At 41.3% G+C, this 26,410-nt stretch overlaps 1 protein-coding gene across 1 annotated transcript; it reads right to left on the bottom strand.

The window, feature by feature from the left end:
* Nucleotides 1-856: 856 nt before the first annotated feature.
* EGLN3 (egl-9 family hypoxia inducible factor 3) lies at nucleotides 857-25,568 on the bottom strand. The gene is made up of 5 exons (XM_081047788.1): nucleotides 24,755-25,568; nucleotides 6,864-6,983; nucleotides 5,241-5,377; nucleotides 3,431-3,504; nucleotides 857-2,529 (listed from the first exon to the last, which is right to left on the bottom strand). The coding sequence occupies exons 1-5, from the start codon at nucleotides 25,109-25,111 to the stop codon at nucleotides 2,498-2,500; spliced, it is 720 nt and encodes a 239-aa protein (XP_080903914.1). The 5' UTR covers nucleotides 25,112-25,568; the 3' UTR covers nucleotides 857-2,497.
* Nucleotides 25,569-26,410: the final 842 nt, after the last annotated feature.

The following is a 26,410-nucleotide window of genomic DNA, read 5'->3' as shown; positions in this document are numbered from 1 at the left end:
TTCGATTCCCACATGGGCTAGTGGGCTCGCAACCACAAAGTTTCCGGTTCAACTCCTCGAGTCCCGCAAGGGATGGTGGACAGCGCCCCCTGCAACTAAGATTGAACAAGGCACCTTGAGCTGAGCTGCCGCTGAGCTCCTGAATGGCTCAGTTGGTTGGAGCACGTCCTCTCAACCACAAGGTTGCCGGTTCCACTCCTCGAGTCCCGCAAGAGATGGTGGGCTCTGCCCCCTGCAACTAGCAATGGCAACTGGACCTGGAGCTGAGCTGCGTCCTCCACAAACTAAGACTGAAAGGACAACAACTTGAAGCTGAACAGCACCCTCCACAACTAAGATTGAAAGTTCAACAACTTGAAAAAAAAAAAATATTGACTGAAATGAAAGATACAAAACATACTCTTGGAAAGACACGATATTCCTTCAGAATATTGTTAGTCATTCTCATGACACTAGTAATCATGGAAAAAAACTTCGTTACAATTTGATAGAGTATTAAATTCCTAATAAACAACCTTCTTTCTTTGTCTCTTCATGAAGTTTTTCAAAATTGTTCCAAAGGAGGAATGTACTCTATCTATCCCATTTGAAGCTGTTCATGAGTTACTCCTGTAGTCCCAGTATACCAAAGGGCAGAATTATTCTTTGTTCAGTGTTTATATTTATAGTGGTCAATGACCTGTTCAAACAGGTAAACAAATCTGAAACGACACAATGATCAAAGCTTTCAAAAACTATTAGCCTAAATTTTTAAATCAACAACACAAGATGGGTGTGCAAAAATTCTAGTGAACCCTTCCAGCCTGAGATGAAGGAAATTAATCAAACCATTGAAATGCTAAGGTAGGAGAGTGAGTTTATTCATTCCATAAGTATTTACTGAGCCTTTACTGTGTGCGAAGCACTATTTTAGGTGCTGGGAATACATTCCATTGATTAAAAACATACAAAAATCCCTGTCTTCTTTGTGCTTACACTCTAGAGGAAGGATACAAGATAATAAACATAATAAATAATTACATAGTAAGTTAGAAGTTGACAAGTACTATGGGAAAAAGAGAGTAGTTATGAGAATGAAGACACATCTTATTTCAAAATTTTCTAAAACCAGAAGAAAAAATAAGCTTCTTTCTTAGAAAGCCTATGTATCAGTAAATGACAAAATATTTCTGGCTCTCTGATGTTAAAGCAGGAAATTAAAAGGATTTTAAAACTATAAAAATGCAACTGAAAACCAGGAAGAGTAACATTCATAAAATAGGCACTCGATAGAGTTCTTGAGGCAGCGGATTCTGTGCTTCTGCAGTGATAGGACCCTCCAGAGTTATAGCAAACTCCTGATTCTGGCCACACTGGATCTGGACAGGCAAGTCTGTTGAAAAAGGCAACTAAGGGGAGAATATAGGAAAGAACTCAAACAGCTTTTCAGGATTTTTTGTTTTATTTCCACTTCCTTTTTAAAATACAGCACCCTATTTTTTGTTATTTTCTTATTTTGCTGAAGAAGGGTGAGCTCATTAAAAAGGAAAACTGAAAAATAAGAATGCCCAAATTTCCAACTTCACCTCCACTCTCAGACTGTTCAAGATGCACACATTTGTCGTATGTCGGAAGACCCAGGTCTTTCGACACCATTATCAGAGGTTGCTGACTAAAATACCAGGTAGATGTTTTCCCCCTTTGATATAAATTCAAAGTCCATTTCAACAAAGCAGCTAAAACAATTAATGTTTAGTTTTTGCCTCTGAGGAATTAGGTTCTCCAAGTAAGAAGTGAAAATTGAAAATAAATGGTGTTGTCATCTTTGATCAGAAGGTCATATTTTCAGCAAAATGGGGCGGAGGCAGAAGGTCCAGGTTGCAGGACCAGGAAAAAGGAGTGTCTACTCTCAGGACACTTATAAATTGATGATAATGACAGCAGCCCTTTCTAGAGGTAATAAGGTCATTAAGTTGTGATAACTCTCCAGAAACCCCAACAGCCCTGGATTAAGAACATCTGGAAATTGTTCAGATGACACAAATTTCTGTTTCTTACTGTTAAGGCTTCAATGACACCTCTCTATGGCATCTATCATCTTTTTTTTTTTTTTTTTTTTTTTTTTTATCTTTGCAAACCTCCTCCTTTCAAATCAGGAAGTGTACATAAAGTGCAAGTAAGATTTATTCCCTCACCCATGTTTCCGGACTCTCATTTTGATAGACAGTGTTACGAAATCTATCAGCTAAACCACTGGCCAGCGACGTCGTCTACAGGTATTTTTGGAGTTAGCAAATGAGTTCATCTGGCAAAGAGAGTGTCTGAAGGTGGACGCAGTCTTGGCAAGAAAACAAAAAGTACCACTCGCAAAACAGGGATGTGAATGATATAAGCTGTAGGGGGGTTTTCTCATCACAGAATCACTGAAGAGGCCTTCTTTTTCTTTGGGTATCAACTCTTAGGATTCAGGAACCGTTGCTAAACTGAATGAGGCCAGCAGATTTCAGAGCACACTCTGTCAGTCTTCAGTGAGGGCAGATTCTGTTTTCCCTGGGTTGGGGACAGAAAATAAAATGAAATGGGTAAGGAGCCAGATCTGATGAATTTAATGTCACAACTGTCATCCCAAAAGCCTCCAGTAAATATTTCCCATCTTACAGAGCAAAGCTGAGCAGCATGCCTCCCACTAGGGCTTAGCAATATGTGTTTTCGTAGGTGTTTGATAGGTATAGAGTCCAAATGAGTCAAGCATAAATTAGGCAATGTTACATATGTCTCTACTGCAGGATTTCTTGGACTGATTTTTCTTGATTGATATTTTTCTTGATTGACAGTGCCAATGAGCACTGTGACCCTTCAAGAGAGAGAGAGAGACATAGTATGTAACCTTTCCCCCATTTTAGGGGCCAAGAATTTTCACAAACCACCTTGGCAGGTTGAGCAGGACTTGTGTTTCAGTGCAACATTATTTTGGGAAATACTGCCTTACAATACTAGTTGGAGGAAACAGTAATAATGTTAAGTCACATTCACTTTCTATGACATGAACCCAGTTTTTATATTGAGAGTAACAGTCCCACACCAATATAATAAATTAACTGTTATAGCTGGGTTCCACTGTATTTCCTTTGCAATGTGCCAAAATCATGGGCAAAATTTAACGTTATGTTTGATGGGTGAACATTAATGATCAAAAGTGACCAATTTCCCATCTATTATAAACTGTCATGCAATTAGTGGGCATTCACAAAGGATGTCCTTTGCATTTTTTCTGATTTTTCCAGCACAGCTAAGGCCAGGGTTTCAGGATTAAGCCCATCAAGATGTCATTATATATGAAGCTAGGCCACAACTAAGAGTGAACAGAATAGGTTAGAATACATATAAAAATCTTGAATGAAAGTCATGGATTGACTTGATCAAAAGTCACAGAAAATTATCAAACACATACTGGTTAAATTCCTGAATTTCTTTTTGGCTTCTGCCCTTTCATCAGCATCAAAGTACCAAACAGTCATAGCGTATCTGTAAAAGATAAGCAGATATAAGAAAAGAGGTTTAAAAATACTACCAAAAAATAAGAAATCCTTAATTACAAATCTCACTGCAGAGTCCTTTGTAAAGCCAACATTTGAAGCTTTCCCTATTATTAGAAGTCCATCCCAATTTCAATTTAAAATAAACTTCTCTGGTTTCAACTCTATTTAAATGTAATAAAACATGGAAGGAATTCCAACTATGCACCAGGCATCACAGTGGGCAGTGGGAATTCTAGTGATCATGTGACTACATCTGCCTCTTCCTCAAGGAGCTCCTGCTCTAGCTGGGGAGACAGGCGATTTAACAAATACTATAACAGGCCAAGATGATCGACATGGAAAGGACTGGAAGAAAATTATTCTACTAAGACTGGCAGACCCAAGTTGGTGGGGAGAACACAGTCAGAGGAGGTGACATCTGAGTGAAGCTCCGAAGAAAAACGTAAATGACAAGACACTTAAAAAAACTCTTGGTTTTCTTTCTTTAGTTTTGGACACAGAGGCAAAGATGCAAGGGAATAACGATGCCCTCAAGCTTTCTACTGAATTCTCATTAATTTGCTTTATCCCATCTATGGGCTAGACTGAACAAAAATCCTTTCATGCCCGAGTTTCTAACAAGTTTCATTTTATAATTATTATTAGCTACTGGAATTTCTATAGCACTTAATTTTTTTTCAAGGGTTTCCCATCAACGTTTGTTTTATTTTCCATGACTCTGGTCATCATGGGACTAGGGAATAACAAGGGAATTCTGGCACAAATGACAGTGTCCAATCATTGAACCCCATTAAACAAGCCACAAGCAGGCTTTGGTGGAAGAATTAGTTACCTGGTCACCTAGGGCACATTCCAAATGCAACTCTGTGTGGGGTTCAGATCTGTGATATCTGGAGGGGGACACTTATAAATCTTAAGCACTTTACACACATGATTTTAATTTAATTAGGCTTGTTAAGGTTTAGTCATTATCCTCCTACCCAAGTTCTTACCCTCTGCCCCCAACTGCTATTCCCAATTCAAGCTGCACTCCACAGCACTCTAGTACTGCCTGCTTTACAGCTTTGGCCATAAAACAAAGGCTAATGAGAGGCAGAATCTGAAATTAAGATTATATGAAGAGTTTCTAGATTAATACTAAATAACACTAAGTTGTTCAGTTATTCTGAAAATCTTCCCGTGCATGATCTAAAGAAAGGATTTTTAAAAATCTAATTGTTGGAATATGATCAGTACAGGGAGACCAGACCAATTTTATGCTAAGGAAAAGGTAAAAAGGAATAGAAGTCAGAAAAAATTCCTCTTTCTTTTCTCAAGGTTCTTTCTCTGCTTGCAACTGGCCACTCACAAACTCATCCAGAATTAACCAGATAGAATTCCTGATATGTGGTAGCCAACATTCTCTAGGATTAGTTCAACATTAGGCATTTTTAAAGGAGGGATGAGGACAAACGGAGAGAGGAGACAATCACTCTGGCAAATTGGGAATCCAATATGCTCACCTAATGGAAAACAATGTGTTAATAGTTCAAAATGACATTAGGTTTTACATACTAAAGAATGCAAAGCTTCCCCTTTAATTTTTGACTCCAAACAGGTTTGCTATCAGCTTTGGGGTGTGATTGCTCCCTCATATGCGCCGGACACAAGTTTAGAGAATTCTCTGGGAACGGGGGTTTGTACAAGAAGCTTCTCAAGAGGAATTGTGGCGTTGGCTATTACCTGGTCGCATAGGAAGGCTGGACTTCATGTGGGTTCCTGCGATCTGACCAGAAGAACAAGAGTCTGTCAAAAATGGGCTCCACATCTGCTACAAATGATTTCCCTTCTGGAAATATCCGGAGGACCCCACCGTGTAGCTAAGGGACACAAAGAAGGGAGATTATTTCCTGGTCTCACACATAGTTAATTCACAATGATATTTCAGACTTGTCTAAAAACAAAGCCATCTTCCAACCTCTTCTCCAAGTATATATTGCTCCCAATCGTTTACTTCAGCCTCATCCTTTATATTAATTTTTATTTCAGACTGGGCTAGAAATATCTCCTTATTCACTTCATCCAAGCGAAGCCTTCCCATCCCATAATCATGAAACCCATGGATACAAAATGGAGTCCTTTTAGGTGGAATCATACAGAATTGCCCATATTTAACTGATTTTGACCTACACAAAAACCCCAGCAATTTCACATGGCTCAATCTAATATGAACAGCTTCCTAAGATAATTATCTCATCTAACTTCCCCTTTGATTAGCATGTACAGCTTTCTTCTGAACTCCCCTAGCTCGCAGGTGTTAGTTGGAAGTGACATACTGTTTTCCTGAACTCTCAGACTGCCTTATCTGTATCTTTTATTACCTATACCACTCCCTTCCTTGAATGACTTTTTCATTTTACATGTATGCCCAATCTGTCCTGCTAGAAAACCCATAGCAGGGTAGAAGCCAGGCTTCACACATTAATGCTTCCCCATAGCACTCAAATACTTGTTGAATGATTTTCTATTTTAACGTTTATTATCACTGACCTGACAACGTTACTCTCTTACCTATAACACCACCTTTCAAGATTTTGAAGGACAACTAAGGGATATATCCTAGTCATTTTTCCAAACAGAGAGAAGAGACAGCCTTGCCACTGATGCACTGGTTTCCCAGGTTTAGTTTTTCTGACCCCAGATAAAATATCCAAGTTTTATGACAGCCGGCATCCACCCTAATGAACAGGAAATGGACATGTAGAAGGTTCAGAAGCCAAATAAGCTTGAAAAGTTCTCTGACTTCTCAGACTCCTAAATCATCCTTAACTTTCGGAAAGCACACAAATTCCAGACAAATGTTTGTAAGTGTGGAACCAGACTTCATATCTCTATCTATATACATATTCAGAAATATAAAAATAAGCCAGAAAGCCTTAGACATTCACAAACCATAGTAAGCCGTGGCAAGCAGCCACCAATGAAATGTATCACCCCGAGAGAGGACTGTGTGGGAAACCTCGCTTGGGGATGGTTTTATATCCTACAGTTCTATTTTTGTGGAATTCTCTCAATGTGGCTGCTGGAAGGGAAAAGTATATTTCTTATTCTGCATGGAGAGTCCTATCGGCACTGGATTAGACTAAAACAGTTGATCCCTAGTCCTAAAATAACAAATTACCTTCTCTTCGTCAACCACTCCTCCCATCAAATTAACTTCATATCCATTATTTTCATCTCAAAAACTTTGGTACTAATACCATGGGGGAGAGGAGGAAAATATGAACTCCAACTCTCATTGAAGTCATCTGAACTCTTTTCCTCTCATTTCCAACCCCACACTCTATACCCATTATTCCAAAGTACCTTGGAATCCCAATTTTTGTTCAGATAGTAGATGCAGGTGATACAGCGGCCGTCACCGTTGGGGTTGTCTACGTGTCGAACGTAACCTGTTCCATTTCCTGGGTAGCAAGCCACCATTGCCTACGGAGAAATCCAAAGAAAGTTGGTTAACAAAGTTGAGACAATCTTCTCCCACTGGGGAACAGCTGAATAACACAGTATCTTTGGGTACTATGTGACATTGAGAGGTGGCTGCTGGCTTCTTCATTGCATGTGCAGTACATAAATTTGGACTCTTCAGCATATAAGATGTAATGGCCAAGTCACACCTATGACTCAATCTAGGAGACAGTGGTTCAACAATATTCCCACAGTTGTAGAATATTTTAGACAGAAACCCATCTATATTGTTTCTTCAATCCTCCTTTTTGAAAAAGCAAGCTCTGGGTTCCCATCCTAGACCCACAAAATCAGAACACTAGGTATAAAGTTTAGGGATAATGCCTGTTTAACAAGTATTCCTGAATCACCAAATCACCTGCTGTCTTTGAATGAGATACTTGCATTTACAAAGAGGCAGGAACCAATTACAAAGGGAAAAAAGGTCAGGCTTTCTCAATAAAATGCTTAGGAAAAAAGGAAGAGGGAAGAGTCAATGGGAAGCTTGTTCATATAGATGACACAGTCAGGTCTGGTTCATAGAAAAAGCTGCAGATATATCTTAATACTGTGTTTCCCCCAAAATAAGACCTAGCTGGACAATCAGCTCTAATGCATCTTTTGGAGCCAAAATTAATATAAGACCCGGTCTTATATTGTATGCTATTGTATAAGACTGGGTCTTATAGTAAAATAAGACCGGTTCTTATATTAATTTTTGCTCCAAAAGACACATTGGAGCGGAATGTCTGGCTCTTATTTTGGGGGAAACACAATATGTATCTCAATGCTTATCTTCTTCTTATCCATAATAGTCACATCAGATGATAACCTGAAGTTCTCTTCCTTTGTCCAAGTGCTACCTGTGTCAACCAGGTGGAGAAAGCAAGCAGAAAACCATACTAAAAATCCTACTGAAAATTACTATTAGAGAATTATTATTATTATAAGAGGGTAACAGACCCCTAACTGTTCCATGGAGAAATTATAGCAAGGAATAGAAAAACACAGGCCAAGTGCAAAAAGCTAGTTCTTTTCACTGCCATAATTTGAAAATATTTTGATAGGGATGAGATATACGCAGGGAAGATACTGAATAGAACTGGCAACATAAGATGAGGAAAGGGATATTTTTCCTGTTTTGGTCACTGATGCATTTTTAGTACCTAACACACAGAAGGTGCCTGTTTAAATTCAGATATAAATAAATGAATGAATTAGTGAATGACTCGTTCCTCTAAAGAGTAAGTTTACATTCTACCTAGATCAACAAAGATTTCTGTCATTTTAAAAACCTATTTTCAAGTATACGTGTAGCAATAATCCAATAAGTATTTTCCCTTAAGAATGGCAGGGTTGTTTCATTGGTAAAGCGATCAGTCTGGTAGAGGCCCAGACTAATACACCAGTGTAGCTCAATGAATGAGTTTCAGTACCGTGGGTGCCAAGTCACTCCCAGTGGTAGCACGAAGACATGAACTAGGCATGTAACTTTAAAGGCTTCACAGATTGTATATTGACTTCATTAAAAAAAAAAGGACCTCTAGAACAATAATAAGGCTGAATGATAACTTGGATTTACAATGATCCTAAAGCTTACATTACCATATCTATCAAACTTTATGTCCCCACGCAGCTAGAAGTCCCCACACCCTGCCTTTGAACACCTAAAATGTCAATGCAATGTCACCTTAGAGCTAAATTTAGGCTGTCAGCTTGAACATCTTTCAGAAGGTAGAATTTTGAGGCTATGGCAATCAAGATTTAACAAATGATGGTACCACCAAGCAAAAAAATGGCTTGGGGAAAGGTGATTGGTAACAGACAGAAATGATGGGCCTAGCTGGGGAAGAAGAGATAAATGAAGTCACCTATAACGACTAGGGAATTACCCATCCCTGGAAGCAGCTGTTAGGATTGTGAGAGCCAGCACTGAACCGATAATGAGTCCTTTAAGCCACAAATAATTATAGGCTGGATTTCCCTACCATCTCAGCCTCTCCCCACTGTGAAGCCCTGAAAAGAAAAAGCTACATAATGCTACATAAACTTTTATTCTCAAACAGCTCAACTCTGAAGAAAAGGTCAGTGGTCTGGATACCTGCCATCTAGTTCAGGCTGCAACTAATCATGTGATCCCAGGCTCACTCTCTTTCCTATAAAGAGGGGCTTGCATTACATGGCCTCTGACAGCCCGAGAAGCATCAACCCCAGAAAAAGTAACAAAGAGAGTTCTTCAGGGTATTATGAAGTATGTATCTGCCTCAGGACTCAGCTTAGATTAAAATATTTTTTAAAAATAGATACAAACTCACCAAAGTACATCTTTTATGAATTGCTGCATCTATAAAACATCCACAAAGAGCTAGCACATTCCAGGGGATTTACTATTTGGATAAAACCTCTTAAGTGTCAGCAAAGTATCTGACTGCTTAAGGGAAAGGAACAGAGAGAATTTCTCCAGCCAGAGTGAATCTTCACCCTCTCTCGTGTTTCCTAAAGCCACAGCATCAGGTTTGAAACAATGGAAGGAAATCATCGTCAGTCTCAGTGGGCCTTGTAAAACTACATACAGTCAATTTTATCAGTGTTCTCTGTACAAAAGCCATAGGAGATGGGTCTTGGCATGGGCACAATCCCAACTATTTGCTGGTCTTTGGCACAGTCTAAAACCAGGTTGCCAAGCATGCACTCAGAAACAAGGATCACCGTCAATAACTAGTTACTCATTTTTGTGCCAATTTGTACATGGGGCAGAAACAAACCCCAGAAACTCATCGGGTCAATGACTATATAAAGAAGGAGACTGCTTCAGAACAAGAACAGGGTCAGAGTACTTTAATTATCATGTGACAAATATGCCAAGCAATGACACTGACACAGATCAGGAAGATGGCTCATTTATTATAGACATTTTGTTTGCCAAAACGTCCTGACTGGATTAATATTGGAAATGTTAGTGTGATCTACAAAAGCCCATACAATATAGTCTTCCAGTTCTATTGTTGAATGTGCAGATAAATCCACATGTCCCCTTGTGCATTCACCATTCCTTCCTCTGACCCCACCACGGGTCCCCTCCCACCATCCCAGAGTCCTCTCCATAGCTCTGTAGTTGAAGGAAAATGAACAGAGGGATGAAGCCCTCCCAGATTCCCAGGCTGGCTCTAGAACAACGAGATGTGCTCTAGCCACTGAGGCAGCCACATTCAGGCAGGATATGTGTATGTATTCTTTGAAGACGTACACAGATATATCGAACTTTAACAGGCAAATCCAAGTAACAGAATCTGCTCTTCAAATGCTACAAGTGGAAAAGAAAACAGTGGTTCTATTGGAGTTATTGGTAAGCTGACTTCATTAAAAAAAAAACACATATCTTATCAATCGCAAAGGTAAAATTGAAAAGTGAAAATCTGGGATTTCCATTCCAATGCCTAAAGAGAGTGCTCTTGGCTGAAACCAACCACAGCTTGATTGCACATATAAACCACTTCAAAAAATTGGTGTCGGCAACCTCCACTGCCCATTCAGAAATGATCATTTTAGACCCACAGGTGGCAAGGGGGTACACTGGTCCCACTCCAGCCTCCAGATATACTTACCACTTCTCTAATAACAGTCAACAACACAGATTTTTATAGAAATACATTTCGCATCACTCATGACTTTGGAGTCATCTTCACTAGTATGACTTGATCTTGAACAAGTTATAGTAAAGTGGCATTTTAAGAAAAGTTTAACTCAGCCAATTGAAATATTAATCAATCTGACTTTATTTGTTTTAAATTATGAATGGTTTTGAGCAGAGTGTACACTGAATAAAATGCAACCTAAGAACAAAATAATCTGTACTTAACCTCTTTGCACCTCAGTTTTCTCATCTGTAAAATGGGTTTACGAGGATAAAAGGAGATGGTCCATGTAAAAGATTTAGCGCAAGGCCCCTGGCACACGCGATGCTGCTTAATGTTAGCTATTTTTAAAGCTGATGATATGCATGTTTGTGTTCCCCTCAGCTGAGGCTTCAGAATGTCTCCCCTTCAGGGATCCGATTCTACTGAAATACTCTGTAGCTTCAAATCCAGGGCTGGAAAACTCAAATAGCTTTTGGCGCTTGTAACAAATGACCGAAGCCAACCAGGTATACATGTGTCAGCACTCTGGAGTGTGTGCTATGCTACCTACACCAGAGAATTTGCCGTCCTTCGCAGTGAGGGCCCAGTATTACAAATCTTCAGATTTTAGGAGAATAGCAGACAGCCAAACTGGACTTGTATGTAAACTCTCCTAAAAGATTTCATCCCCATTTTTAAATAACGGACACAAAAAAATACATCACGCTTTTTTTGAGAGCACTGTCTGAGGTCTCCTAAGAAGTCGGGTTGCCCTGCATGAGCTCCTGAGCTGTACATGGGCACCTTCCCCAGCTCTCTTCACCAGGCTCAGATATATCCCATCCAAAGGCACAGACTCACCCTTCAGTGCCATCCACATTCCACAGGCCTCCACCATACCTCCCTCCTGTCAAGTCCTTCCATTCTGGACAGAGCAACAGGGACCTAGGACCCTTCCCCTCGCCACCATAAGGCACTAACTACACAGAGAACTAGATGTGGAAAGAGTTAAGAAGAAATACACAAGACCATACACCTTCTTTCGCTTGGAAAAACAGCCATGCAGCTCATCGTAGGGCAGACTGCAATAGCTGAAGTTTTCAGGCCAGAAATGGGTCTAATTTATATTCTGGTGACAACAGCCTAGGTGACAAAGTTGCCAATGTTTCTAGTCAGCTGCGGGTGAAGGTGCTAAAGGCTACACTCCTGGGGTCATTTTGCTGGGTGGTTTGTGTTCGGCACATATTTTAACACATTTAATGTGGACCGTGAGCAGGACAGCGTGGGATTGTATATTTTTTGTCCTATATTCATAAAGGTACCTGCTGAGGAAAGGGTCCCATTTGGTAGCTCATCTGGGGGAGGCTGTTAATAAGTGGAACAAAGGCACTACATGTGCTTAGCAGCAGCTCTGAGATTGAAGTTTTCCTATCTTAAAAGAAAACCAAAAATTAAAAAAGATATATTTAAGTATTCAAACTGCTGTATGCAGGCTCACCATAGGAAAGGCTGGAGTGAGAGAAAAACTGGAAGAGGCATGATCTTTGCAAGTTTTGCTCTTTAAAATAACAACAACAAAAAAAATCTAAAGATGAATTAAGCCAAAATGTCATTTTCCATTATTTTCCATTTAGCTGTGACAAGCAGTGAGAGAACTCCAAAAACCCTCTGCAAGGGCAAGTAACTTAAACGCCGCAGACAAGGAAAGCAAACTAGAATTACTGCTTTAGCCTTTCCTCATCTGCCTTGTTCAGAGGTATGTAATCTTCAAGGGCATCTTGTGAGAACCACTGTTGTCACTTAAATTAAATTCCTCCAGTACAGTATTCACAAGGCATCTTTACAAGATGATGGTTAACTGTGCAAAGCTTTCTCCAAGAAGCCTCTGAAACTCTCAGAGGCCAGGAATTTAAGAGACTATTGTCATTCCTTCTGAATTGTGGTTAATTCCCCTCCTTGGAGGGGATTCAACCAGAGCCCAGCAAGTAAACACAGTAAACTGGCTGGGGAACATCGACATATCAATACAGACTGCTTGGGTCTGGGAAGGCAGCCCTTGCAGGAAGCCTGGCTCTTGGCCAGCGGGGTGACGGCTGAGTGACAGGGCTACGTGCTCTGCGTGAGGGTGGCAGTTGGCCCACACCCAAGCACACCGCCAGGCAGACCGCGGAGGGAACCCGCACAGTTGAGCCCTCCCTCGGCACTGCCTCAGTCACCAGAGAAGTGTTTGAGTAAGGACTTCCTTGCAATTATGAAACGGGGAAAAGTCAGCCAGCCTCAGCGTTAAGGACATCAAGAGAGGTATTTATTTAACCACATCCATTCTGATACCTTTCCCCAAAGCATAATAGTAGCTACCATTTCTTGAGGACTCACGTTGCCAGGTGGCACTTTAGGGTTGTGCTCTACACGTATCTCATTTAATTTCCTGGTTATGGGGGGAAGGTGAGTAGCAGTCATCAGCCATGAGTCACACCGCTCACGTTCTCAGAAGTCATTAACCCTGGAAGTTATCACAGGGACCTAGAAGTTATCTTACGCATATAGAAAAACAAATGCATGAGTAATTCTTAAAGCTACATGGGAGTAGGGAGTCGCAATATTTAACTTCCTTTGATGTGAAAAACAGCCTTATCAGGAAAATAAAACTTTACCTGTAGCTCTCTAAAGGCTCCAAGCTTAACAGGGGGAAAAAAAATGCTTGGGGCTGTAGAATTGATTGTCAGAGTATGGCTGTCTTTAAATTCTCATCTGTAATGAATCCCAAAATACTTTAGGGAATCCACGATAACTTAAATACAATTAGTAAGACAAGATTTTATTAATGGGTAATGTACAAAAAAATATATAGATACCCATCAAACCATGTCATGAAAAATGCCTGGAAGCAATATTTTTAAGAGAAACCAGGAAAACACTTTACCTGCAATTCCCAATGAATTTAAAGAGTATTAACTTGGGACAGTGCAACTGCTGCAAAAAATAAAGAGCTTTCTAGGAAACCAGATCTTATATTTACACTGGCATTTTGGCAGTTGGAAAAAATATATCTGCTGAATGAAAGAAATGACACAGAGCCAATCAGTTAGAATGAAAATTAATGAAATTCAGAAGGCACATTTATTTACTGAACATACGTGTGTAGTGCTTACTACATGCCTGATACTGGTACATGTGCTTCACAAATATTGCTTCATTCAATGTTCACTATAATCATGAGGCAGGCACCATTACTACCTCTGTTTTACAGATGAGGAACTGAGGCACAAGGAGGTGCGTTAACTTGCCTTTTTAAACCCTGTTAGTCTGGCTTTAATCATCAAGTCAGGCTCTACCAGGACAGTTGATCTAATTCATTCGTTTTTGAGGGAACTAAGATCTTCAGTTCTACTTGAAGTAATTGACTCCCTCTCACCCTTGCCTATCACCCTTTCCATAATGACAGAAAATCACAAAATGCAAAAAAAACAAAATAACAAACATATGAAAAATGAATATGCTTGGAATTGAGTCTGTGAACTAAAAACTCAATCCCACTATATACTGTCTGTATCCCCCCCTGCAGGGCCCATAGGCAACTGGTCAACAGTCAGCCCAAGTCTTACCCCAAGACTTCTCTTCCTCCATGGGGTTCTATGGAAGAAAAGCAGCCTCTCCAGGACTTTGACAGTTAAGAAAAACATTTTAAGGACATACAAGATGTATTTCCCTTTGGAAAACAAGGGATGAGATAAATTTTCCTCTCAGGTACAAAGTTTGTTAGGGAGACATCTTAACTCTCTACTACGACATACCAAACTTTCTAGAACTACATTAATTAGAATACAATGGATACTGACCCACTGTGGCTTACAGGAGGGGTGAGTTCCAGAAGACCTCTTAGAGGGATAGAAAGTAAAAAGCTCTTCTGAGAGAAATGTATAAACTACTTTGGCGAGCAGCAAGGGGACTAGAAATAAAGGTGTGTTTGGCACTGAGTCTAGGGGGCAGAAATGGTTCATTTAATTGCTCCCATGTTCCTCCAAGATAGATGTAAGTCCCATTTTACAAACATAGAAACAGAGTCAGACATAAAAAGTAACTTCTGGGACATTATAGACCTAAGCATGGTGTTTCCACCACTGAAAGCTGCTTCTAAAATACATATCAGGGAAAATAATTGGTAACTCAAAACAAGTGCTATTATTTCCCGAGTGACCATGACTGACATTGTCTTTCTTCAACTTCATGATAATACAACAAAGGATTCTCAGGTGAGTCTCCTGGCTTACCAAATACAGGCTCAAAGCCGTAGCTGGGAAATCAAAGCCCTCCATGTGGAAGTAGGAAAAGGTAAGTGGTGGCTACTCTCCCACCTCTGCCTAGTCAGACCTTAGAGTCCCATCAAGGTAGATTCATTTATCAGCTTTTCCAGGGAAAGAGCCCCCACACCTCAGCCTTTTTCGGGCCTCCCTAAGGCTGCCGTCTTACCCCACAGGACCAGGAAGCACCTTAGGCTTCTGTGTGATATGCACAGCTAGCACATAATAGATGCTCAATACAGAGAATCATCTGCTCACAAGGCAGTATCTTCCAGTTTGTGCTCATCCAAAATCACTATGATTTGTTCTTGCTCTTCTGATGCCTTCAGCTCACACTCCTGGCAGGACTGTTAGAGACACACAGGGGAGCAATATTCTACATTCATTAACAAAGATTGCTCCCCTCCATTCAACACAATAGGAGAGAATCAGTTGCAAATCCCACTCCCATTCTGGTTCTGGAAAATTAATTTTATTGGTACCAATAATAGAAAAATTGTGTGTGTATATGTGTATGCGTGTGTGTGTGTGTGTGTGTGTGTGTTCTTAACATGTTAATAATGTGTGGTAGGTTTTTCTCAGAAATATCCCAAAGGAATTAAAAATACATGAATTTTTTAGTTTTAGCAATGAATAAGCTGATCAATTGACTAAAGTCTGATTTTTCTCTGTAATAGAGAAACTGCAAGTAGATGTGGCACCATCCCCATTTAGCCTCCTCTTATTAATTTTACTCAGTGGTTCTCAAATGTTAGCATGAAGGAGAATCATCCGGAGGGCTTCTGAGTTTCTGATTCCCTTTGGGTTTGGGGAGAAGCCCCAGCATACGCACTTACAGCAAGTTTCCAGGTGATGCTGAAAACCACACTTTGAGAACCGCAGCTATTTTGTGGCACAACCAAGAGATTGGGGGCAATGCTTCACCCTAACTGATAAAATGTAAAAGGAAATGAGTCAGGTGCACTATTAATGTGGGGGACAGGAGGCGGATGGTAGAACAGGACGTGAGAGGAATTCCTGGGGCAGCTTCTGGCACAGGGTTGGCAGGGTGATTCCTAAAGCTGGCAGGAAGACATTCCAACTGTAACTCTAGCATTGCTAAGGATTACTGTCATGTCAGGGCTGGGGTGTGACTGTTGGGAGAGCCAGCTCTCTTCCGGAATCCAATGAGAAGCACTGACAGCATCTATTTGCCCTCTCAGAGGAAAAATTTAGTGGCAATTTTCATTTAATTCCTTATAATCCTGGGGATAGGTGTTTAGTATTGTATCCATGTGAGAAAAGTCAGGCTCAGAGAACTGACTTGCCCAAGATCACAGTAAGACGAAAGAAAACATAAAATGCCCATCCTAGTGCCTAGTAGTAAGTAGGTGCTGACTAAATTCAGTTTAAAAAAAAATTGAACTCGTTCCTAAAGAAGTGGAAATGGAGGTCGTGAGAAGCCACTCGCCAGGGGCTGATCCAGACGAGAAGTCGGGGCTCCAGCCTCATATTCCAGGGGTTTCTCCTGCTTCTCTGAGCCAGACCTATACTTGTATGAGCTGCCAGAATCCAGGTGTGACTTTCTAGGGTGAAGCACAGAATTCCAACACTAAGGGAGAAAAACCTTACAAAGTCAAAGTCTCTCCTTTGAGAAGGTGCCTCATAGCATGTTAATATAATAAAATATTTAAACATGTTGAGATTGAATTAGGGACCACACTGCAAAACCTTTTATTTTTTTTAATACCCTGACATCCTTTGAAATCAAAGTTGCTTTTGAAGATGAAATTAAGTCAACAAGCACCTATGAATTGTAAAGGACTGTTCGAGGCACTAAAAGTATATATTAAGCTTAATAATCTCTGCCTTCAAGGAACTTAGAAGTAAATGCGGGGCAGGGTAAGCAGCCAAAGAAATAAATGTACTAGGGTGGCCTGCACTGAGCCACCCACAGAGTTGTAGGGAGCAGAAGAGGAAACTTCACGCAGAAGGCACTAAGATGGATTCCGAAGAGTGGGAGACAATGGGGGAGCTTAGTATGCTTGGCAAATCAGTTTCTACCATTTCAGGGATTGGGAGGGAAAGAAGGCAGTGAGCAGGAGATTAAGTGTAGAAAGGTCACTGGGATCAGATAGGGTCAGAAGAGGAGGGTCTTAAATGGCACACTAAGAAAGTGCATACAGCATGTACAGTAGACAATAGGGAGAGAGCGCAGTCATTTGTTTTTGTTTTTGTTTTGTTTTTTAAGCATGGAGACTGCATGATTCGAGTTGGGTTTTGTATGACTTACACTCTGGCAAAGTACATTAAAATGGATTACAGGGTGAACGAGAACAAAAGGCAGGTGGTCTGTGGTTAAACTAAGTCTCTTTGAAATACTTTCCTTAAAAACAAAAACAGGAAAAAAAAGAAAGAAATACTTTCCTTCTCTAGGGATTCTACTATGAAAGCAAAACAAAATTTAATTTACACACACACACATACACAAAGACAAAACTTGAGGTTCCACAGTGAACCTAAAAAAAAAAAAACCAAGCAAACAAAAAAGCCAAAACACAAAATCAGCCAAATTTCGACCGACAATATTGCGTGTTCCTGCTTGGAATCTTCACTATGTTGTGTTTTAAAAAGGTTTTGTTTACCTGCTCCAATCACTCAACTTAACCTACAAAACAATATGAATAGGAAAGAAGCTCTCCCCCCAAAAAAAGACTAACTGTCAATTTTGTGTGGGGTATTGAAATTTCTGAGTAATAGTCCCTCAGTTTTGACTAGCTAGATGAGTTGAAATAGGAGGGGAAGCGCAGGGAGGGGCACAAACAGATTCTTTGTTCTATGTGTCTGGAGAACACAGAGCAAGGTCCAAAGATGTTCAGACTGTTTTAAACAGTATATCTTTACTACTTCCAACCAATACTCAAATAGAAGAGTATTATTATCCTGAATATTTCAAGTTCCCCTAGAGAACCAATAATAGCTGTCACTGACACCTGGAACTGAGTTTCCCATTTTATCTTCTTCCCACTGGCAAATAATCAAGACTTCTATCATATTCTTTGATTCTTTGTATTTTAGAATTATTTTTACATGATAATAATATTTTAGCCCCATTTTGGAAGGAAAAACATTATTTAATGAAGACAGGTACATTCACTCCAGAAATTGAGAAACGTTGATCATTGTATCTCCTAAAGAATCAAAAATTGGCTTGACTTAATAAAGAGGTATTAACATTGTACTGAACACGGAGGATATTCAGTAAGTAGGTACGGTATCAATCCAACATGAGATCTGAAAGCCTGCATTATACAACTGCAACCCCGTGTGTCTGTAAGGCTGGGAGTGGGTTGGCGCATGGGGTGGATAATATAACAGTCACTACCAGCTCACTAAAAAACAAAAACAGGAACTCATCCACAAATCCCAGTATCAAAAAAAGATACAAAATTAAGGTAAGTGCCATACTGGTTTAAGATTTAAATCATCACGGGGAACAGGGTACAAATTCTATGTATAATGAACCCAGCTAACTAATCTCGCTTGGCAAACAGACACATAGCTCTGAATCCGAGCCAAATCAACGGCTCCTGGCAATCTGCCAAAGCCAAATTCCTTAGTCTGGCATCATAAAATGATTTGTCTGTCGCATTTACAATTCCAGTGCCTCTAGATTCAGCTACCCGTTGGGCACCCCTGGCAGTTGCCCAGCAGAATACATCTGAACTGTCATTACTGTCAGAACAACATGTGCATTTGACAAACACTGGAGAAAAATGACACCCATTTCTTGGTGCAATATTGCTTAACAGCGACCAGGTGCTCCTACAAAGGAATGATCAAGTCTGTTGCTGTAATAATTAACAAAGAATTAATAACCTTCTCCATATTGCTAACCTGCACGCTGCTCCTTAGTATTCAATACGCACAGGTCAGAATGTCACTTAATTTACCTGAGACCACAAAGGTGAGTCAAAAGCAGAGGTCTTGCCAAACTGAGCAACCACAGCCCATAGGCGAGGTGCCCTCGGAGCTTTATAATGAAATACAAGATGCAGGCGTGCTTGGAGCTGCTTCTCAGAGGTGCTCTGCTCATGATGCGATAAACTCCACCCCTACCTTTAAGCTTCACCTGAGAAGTCTTCCATATGTGGTATGTTTTCAGAAAGGAGTTGAAACATGCATGGCTGCTTGTTCTTTACAGAATTTGAAATTTTTCTAGCCAGAATCAGGAATCAGGAAGGAATGAACCAATGTGCACTGGGCTGAGAGAGGCCAGAAAGGAAAATAATTCATGACACCCAAAAGTCGAATGCACTGGTAGGCTGCATAATTCCACCGAAGGGTGTTTTAAGTTAGAATTATATTTGAAATTCCCAAATAAGATGCTGATGCAGCTGAATTAACCTACCAACCCTGTCTCCCAGCCTACCTGACTTATGGGGTAACCCCAGCTAGGCTAGCCCCTCTCTATTAAAGCACCTGTGCTTAGGCCCAAGACTCACCCCAATCCTTTCTCAAGGGCCTGCGCGAGACCTCATCTCTCCAAACATAAAAACTGCTGAATGCTTAAGGGATTGAATAGATGTGATTTCTGATACCTCTTTAGCTCTAAAAACGTGCATCATTAAAGTCCTCTGTGGTTTGGTTACTTATTTTGGTCACTTAATTTTAAGTAAATAGAGAAAATGGAGAAAGCCCAAAGAAGAGAAATGACCAATCAATGTAAAAGTAAACTGTTTAACCAGAAAAAGAGAAAGAAAAGTTGGTGGCAACTATTTCATACCACTCAACTTTCAGCTTCTTTAGGTGGTTTTATAACCACATTCCACCTCCTTGCCCCCAGTCACAACATGTAATGATTTGTCAATGAGTAAATTAAATTAATACCCCCCTGATTTCCTACTTCACTGCAAGCAGATAAAGTTGTAGTGGAATGGCCAGTGGCCCAAAATTGAACAAAAGAAGTGATAAAGTATACAGACTCACATACACACACTGACACACACATACACACACACCAACCTTCTTTTCTTTGTTCCCAAGTGTCATTCAACAAAATAGATAAGGAACACTCTGAAAACCACCCAGTGGAGAAACTTGCTTCATTGTCACAGAGGCTGTATTCTGTATATTCTTTCCTTGGATTAATTTCCTTCCTCCAAGAGAGTAAGTTATTTTTAACACAAAACCTTTTATAGGAATCCCTCACATCCTTACAGAGAGATGTTCCAGTGTGTCCTCCCCCTAAAATACCTCATTGACAGATAGATTTTTAAGATTTTAATTGCAGGGACACCACTGATGATGTCTAGTCCCCAAACCCCATGCTCTAAGAACTGCACTTCCCATGGGCTGTGGCAACAGTATTTGCAACACATGATTCTACTTGCTCCACTACCACCTCCAACCAAGGCAGATGGGTCCCCTGAAGCAAGGCAAGACCATCATACTTTCTCCTAGGGAATGAAAATGGATTATAGAATGTTGGTCAAGAGCCTATTTATCTCAAACTGAGGCTGTGGGGCAGCCACTTTGAGCCATGTGCACGGAAAAGCAGCAAAAACTGGATGGCAAGTAGAGAGGGGAAGAAATTAAGGGCACCAGCAGAGAAGCAAAGATGGAGGCCATAAAGCGCCAGAGGACAAAAACACACCAGCTGCCCTGGATGTTAAGGACTTTCTGGTTCCTAGTTCACAGCTCCTGTCTTCTGTAAACCATGACTGCATTCCCTGCACCCGGATCCTGAGAGAGATCCTGATTTTCGAAAACTATTATCTCATTTTAGCTTCAAGTAGTTTGCAACCGTGAAATACTCCACTGTGTGATGGATATTTCTAACATCACATGAGAAGGCTGTACCAAAACTGTTATTGCTAAACAGCAAAGGAACAAGCCCACCACTTTGCAACATATTTTCTTTTATTCATAACTTATTGCTGTTTCATCATGTCTCTGCATTGTTTTCAAGGGAAGACTGATCTGTCTGTTCACAGTACAACACCCATAACCCCATCTTCCAGAACTACTCCAGTCAGGAACCCTAACAACCAACCTTTTTAATAAATACTTTTCCTGCCAATAACAGTAGGAAAACATTAGCACAGCACGCCATTTTCTTCTTCAAATGTACTTAATTGACCCACTTCATTGTCTGGGTTTTGTCTTTTTTCTTTTTTAGGCTTGAGAATTAATCAAGTGTGAACTAGACGATCCTACAATTCAAAAGTGAATGTCAGCCCCATGAGGCAGGGATTACGCCTGTTCCCCTTTGTATCCCCCACCCCTGCACAGTCCCCCACACTGAGGGGGGACTGAAAAATGAAAGCCTGAAAAGGAAGAGCATCATAGTCAAGAACACACACTCTGGAGTCGGTCAGAACTGGGTTAGAATCCCAAACTTTTTACAGGCTTGTAACATAGGTGAAAGCTCAGAATTCTGCTAAGAATTTTAAGTACATCCTTTTATTTAATGCTCTTTCCCCTGGAAAGCTTTATGGTATTATTATCCCTCATTTGAACACTTGGTGAAAATTGAGCAACTTACCGAAGACCACAGGTTAGTAACCCCCAACCTAAGCCCCTAAACTTTATGATAAACTGTCTCTTACCACTGACTTGGTGACTTTGGGCAAACAATTTCGTCACTCAGTTTCCTAAAGATTGTAGTTCTGAAGACTAAGTCAGACAGGTCGTGTTTGTAAACTGCTCATTAGCACAGTGCCAGACAGAGCAGACTGCTCATTAAAAGGTAGTTATTATTATTAGAAGTCACTAACTAGTGAGCCTACCAGTAAGGTGCTTCTAGCAGAAGGACTTCTGGTTCTATAAATTACGCGTTCTCTGGAAAACAGCCATTTTCAAGATCTAGGCAGCCAAAGCAAAAGGAGCAAATTATAACCAATATTTATCTTGGAGATGGTCTAAATTCTCCAAACGAGAGTAACAGATCAGAAATCTTTTGATAGTCTGAAAGCAGTGACCGTGCTTGAAGTTAGGGGGCGCCATACTGCTGTACTACATTATAAGAAGCCACTTCCCCGGAGTCTTCAGCACCTGAGGTCTTTTCTCCAACAGTGAAGGCAGATAAATTCTGACCAGCAGTAAGTTTTGGGGCAAGAAGGGGGAAACCTTTATTATTTCTTTCCATACTCTTCCACAGTTTCAATTTCAATTCTAGTATATATCTGTATTTTATTCCCAATGCTTTTGCTATTGCTTCATTGATAAAGGGCTTTATTACATTATTCAATGGCCTTTTAAAATCCAGGAAAAAAGTATTGAATTAGGATCAATACATTAATAAGCAGAACCCCAAGAAATTTAAGGTACCTTTTAAACAGTTGGTCTAAAATAAATGACCGTATCGGCAATTGTTGAAATGGGTGATGGGAGCTCATTATACTAGCCTCTCTACATTTACATATGTTTGAAATTTTTCAAAATAAAATGTTACAAATAGATTTTTTAAAAATAAATTGTACATATTTTGCCTTTTAAAACTTCATTTTTTGCTGAAAATCCACTTGAAGGATACAGCAGGACACGGGGTTCTATATCACTATTCTGGGAAGCAGCACAGAATAAAGCACTCGGCCGAAGGAAGAGAAGTAAATAAGAAGGTTAAATTAAGGTGAAACTAACATAAATCATGTAGAAATGGAATGTGTGTCTGCAATGCTTTCATAATAAACTTCAAACAAGAGATCCAAGGTCACAAGGCATTACTAAAGAGACTTCTTGATACGAGCAAATCAAACTTTTTTAAATTTTTTTACTATAATAATTGTTTGCTCAAGCCTGGTTTGCATTTGGTTCTAATTGGCCAGGGAATATCCCAATCTAGAGGTGATTTTTCTAAACAACAGGAACGAAGAGTTTTGTGCCAAAAGAGCCAAAGGAGAGCTGGAAATCTTGCTATGGACCGACGTCTCTTCAGTGGACAAAAGATGAATTTTCTGTTTTCCATTCACAGTCACCTTCTGTTAACTGAAAGGATTAGCTAAAAAGTTATTTGTTCTACCTAGAAGATAATCCATAATTGAAAAATCATATCTATAGATCTTTTTTCTCTATCCAGACATACACAGTGCTTTTCATTCAATTTGTGTTGTTAAATTCTAGCAAAGCTAAATAAAAATACTTAACGTTCAAATATGTTAGTGACCTCTTTCTACTAATTAATTCTGATCTTCCTCAGAGCAAATTCTGTTCCCAGAATGCTGGTGGAGGAAATTCCTAACACCTAAGTTTAAAAGAAAGTTTAAAAAACTGTTAAGAAGCCACCTGCTTTTTCAGGTTGAAGCTACCACAGTACGTCTGCAATACTGAGGAGAGCCATTCCCCTCCCCCACTCCGCCCCAGAGACAGGCAAGATGCAAAACAAACAAACAAACAAAAAAAAAAAAAACGAGACCAATCAAGACAAACAGCTTTCTAATCCACCACCAAAATGATGGAGGAAGAGAAAAGAAACACTTTAATGTCCATCTCCGACTGAGTCCGACTAACGCTGAAGTTTTCCCAAATCAAAGTAAAAGTTACAAAGCATGCTCTTCTAAGACTTACTTTTTGTGTCCATTTAATAATGATGCTTTCAGATATTCTATTCATGTCCTCCTAGCTTGAAAGATGTACAACAATCTATTTTTCCTTTATTCCATTTGCCCACTCCAAGCCCTTCATTTCTACACATTTCCAGTCTTCACCACTTGCCCTATATTAAGAGTGTTCCTCTCAGCTTATGGGACAAATGAGACAACAATGGTATGTTGTATTACAGGATCAATCTTAACTTCAGAAATGTTACATCTATGGTACATAGGGGAATGTTCAACCCTCCTTCTCACACTAGTACGTGTTGCCTCACTCTGTTCAAGTTTCCTACAGTTCTGAATACCCCTTGACCAGTCCACAGTAAAAGAAATGCAAATCCTTCTCAGAACTGCCACTGGAAAACTGGCTGGATTATCATTTGTAGAAGAAACTGAATATCTAGACTACCCCAAAGAAATCTATGTGCACCAATACCATGGTCCCACACTTTCCCATATTTCTGCCAATCTACCTGTAAATGTTTCCAAGCTAAATTACACCCAGCGAGTCACAGTGTGTCTATGTGAACAAAAATATGGTTTCTTTCCAGAGGTAATTGACTAGTCTCTTTCGAGTACTTAACTGGTTGTTTTAAGTGGGTTCCCCCTTCAACTGCATTAAGAAAGGGAAGTTGGTGGTGTAGGCTCAGCACCAGGAGAGAATTTTCACAATCAAGTCGATGATGGAAGTGTCCCGGGTTCAACCAGCCAAGGGCAGCACTCAAAAGTGAAGAGGAGCTTTACCCTTTCACAGGGCAAACTCTTCCCACACCTGCCAAACTCCACAAGCCAAATGCCACCCTGCAAAATCACAACTGTCTCCAGCTTCTTTGAGTGCTTTGGTAGGAAGCCCCTCTGAAATCAGTAAAGGGCATGAGGTGACTTTAAAGCAGATATTTAAGATGAGTTCACGTGTGTCTCAGATCAAACACAACGTTTCTAATACCCTGTCCCTCGTTTGGACCTTTGAGAACCCCAATTCCTAAACTCAGACCAAAAAGCCATAGCTTTTCCGGACTTGTACCACCCACCGGAGCCTTATTTCAAAATTAACAGAAGGCCACTATAATTATACACCTGAGTCCCTCGGCACGGATTTTTACGGCGGGTGGGGAGGACAAACTGACTTCTTTCTTGCTTCTTGGTTAAAACCCAAAGTTGGCTTGTAGCCCTGCGAAGGCGACAGACAACGGACTCCGAATGCCCCCGGCCCCAGGTCCCCGCGGTCTGCAGTCGCGGCGGGGCGCCCGCACGCGTCCTACCTTGGACCTCTCCTTGACGTAGTATTTGCCCAGACGGCTCCCGCAGTACAGGACCAGCCTGTCGATAAGCGACAGGAGGAAGCTGATGGCCTCGCAGCCCTCCTCGTGGCCCCCGATCCACGTGATCTGGTCGCCCCGCAGGTGCCGCTTGGAAACGCCGGCGCGCGGCCCCGCCAGCTGGCCGTCCCGCAGCGCTCCGTTGCTGTGCAGCTGCTTGACGCGCTCCAGGACGCAGTCGCCCACCACCTCGCCCAGGAAGTTGTCCAGGTAACAGAAGCCGACCTCGTGCAGACAGGGCACGATGTACTCCAGGGCAATTTTCTCCAGATCCAGCCTCATGATGTGTCCCAGGGGCATCTCGCCCGCAGAGCCCCGCTCGGGGACCCCCAGCGTGCACCCCGAGAGAGAGCGTCCCACGCGCGCGCGCGCAGCCGAGGCGTGGGGAGCGCGGTCCGGGTTCAGCTACCTGCGGTGGCCAAGGTCCGCGAGCCTCGGCAGCGCCACGAAGAGGGGAAAGTTGCTCGCAACTCTGGGGAGGAGGGATCCCGGCCAGCGACCAGCGGGAGGTGTGCGAAGCTCCACCACCCAGCGCTGTACTGGCCCAGCGAACAGTCCGAGGGTCCCTTTGGGAGACGCGGAGCCACCAATGGTGCCGCGGCGGCCCCAGGCGGGGAAAGGCTGAGGTCCAGTCCGGCAGCCGGCCAACTCAGCACGTCACGGGCCCCGCCCAGGCTCCGCCCTGGGACCGCCCCCGGGACAGCCCTTCCCCCCGGCCTGTCACCCCCTCCAGGTCTACGGCTCAGCCCAGGAGCCCGACGGGCTCCGCGCCAGACGCGGTTGTTTGTGACTAGGGGCGGGGCCGGAGAACTGACGGCGTGTTTAGAATGCTACGATTTGCATGTGTTTTGCATAAAATCCCAGCACAAACTTGAAAACTTGAATCCCACTTCTGAAAAAGGTAAATGGAATTAACAGCACACTTTGCTGCCTGCCGCATTCTGGGCTGCTCATTTCACAAGTTTTTGAACAAAATAAGCCAGGAACAAATAAAAGATATTAAACAAAGATCTCGTTCTAGCTTTACGTGGTGCCTTTCCTTCTCCTTCCCTCTGCTGTTTGACCCAGGTCAGGAGATTCAAGCCACTGACAGACTAGACTGGGAGGAATACAGTTTTAACGAAAATTAACAAACAGTTCTCTACCCCCTACTATGTTCAAGGCCGTCTGTGCTCAATGAAGGGGGTTGTGAACGATGAAGAAATGCTAGATCATATCAGAACCCTGAAAATACTGGATTTTGCTCTGCTGTTTTCATCTACCTGTCTTTCAAGCTTACTAAAATATGATGTTCTGAAATTCTGCTTTCAAAATTAATCACGTGCTCATGTAACAGCCAGTATAGGTATGTCCCGCAAAAGACAGACCATATTCTAGGTCTCTTATCTCACTTTTCCCACAAGGAGCTGCAATTACAGAGGAGGGACAGACATTTCCTAGAAGATTTTTTAGTTATCCGAAGGTAAGGTAAGCTGACTGCTTTATGGATGTTTTCATTCCCTTTCATAATGAGCACCAGAGAGCAAAATCGGGGGGCGGGGGGGGGAGGGGGGATTCACTTCATGAATTGCATGGAAAGCCATTTCCATATTTTTAAAT

This window comes from Rhinolophus hipposideros (genome assembly GCF_964194185.1).
Source record: "Rhinolophus hipposideros genome assembly, chromosome: 5".
NCBI lineage: Eukaryota > Metazoa > Chordata > Mammalia > Chiroptera > Rhinolophidae > Rhinolophus > Rhinolophus hipposideros.
Note: the sequence above shows the minus strand (reverse complement) of the source record. Positions and strands in the feature narration are given on the sequence as shown.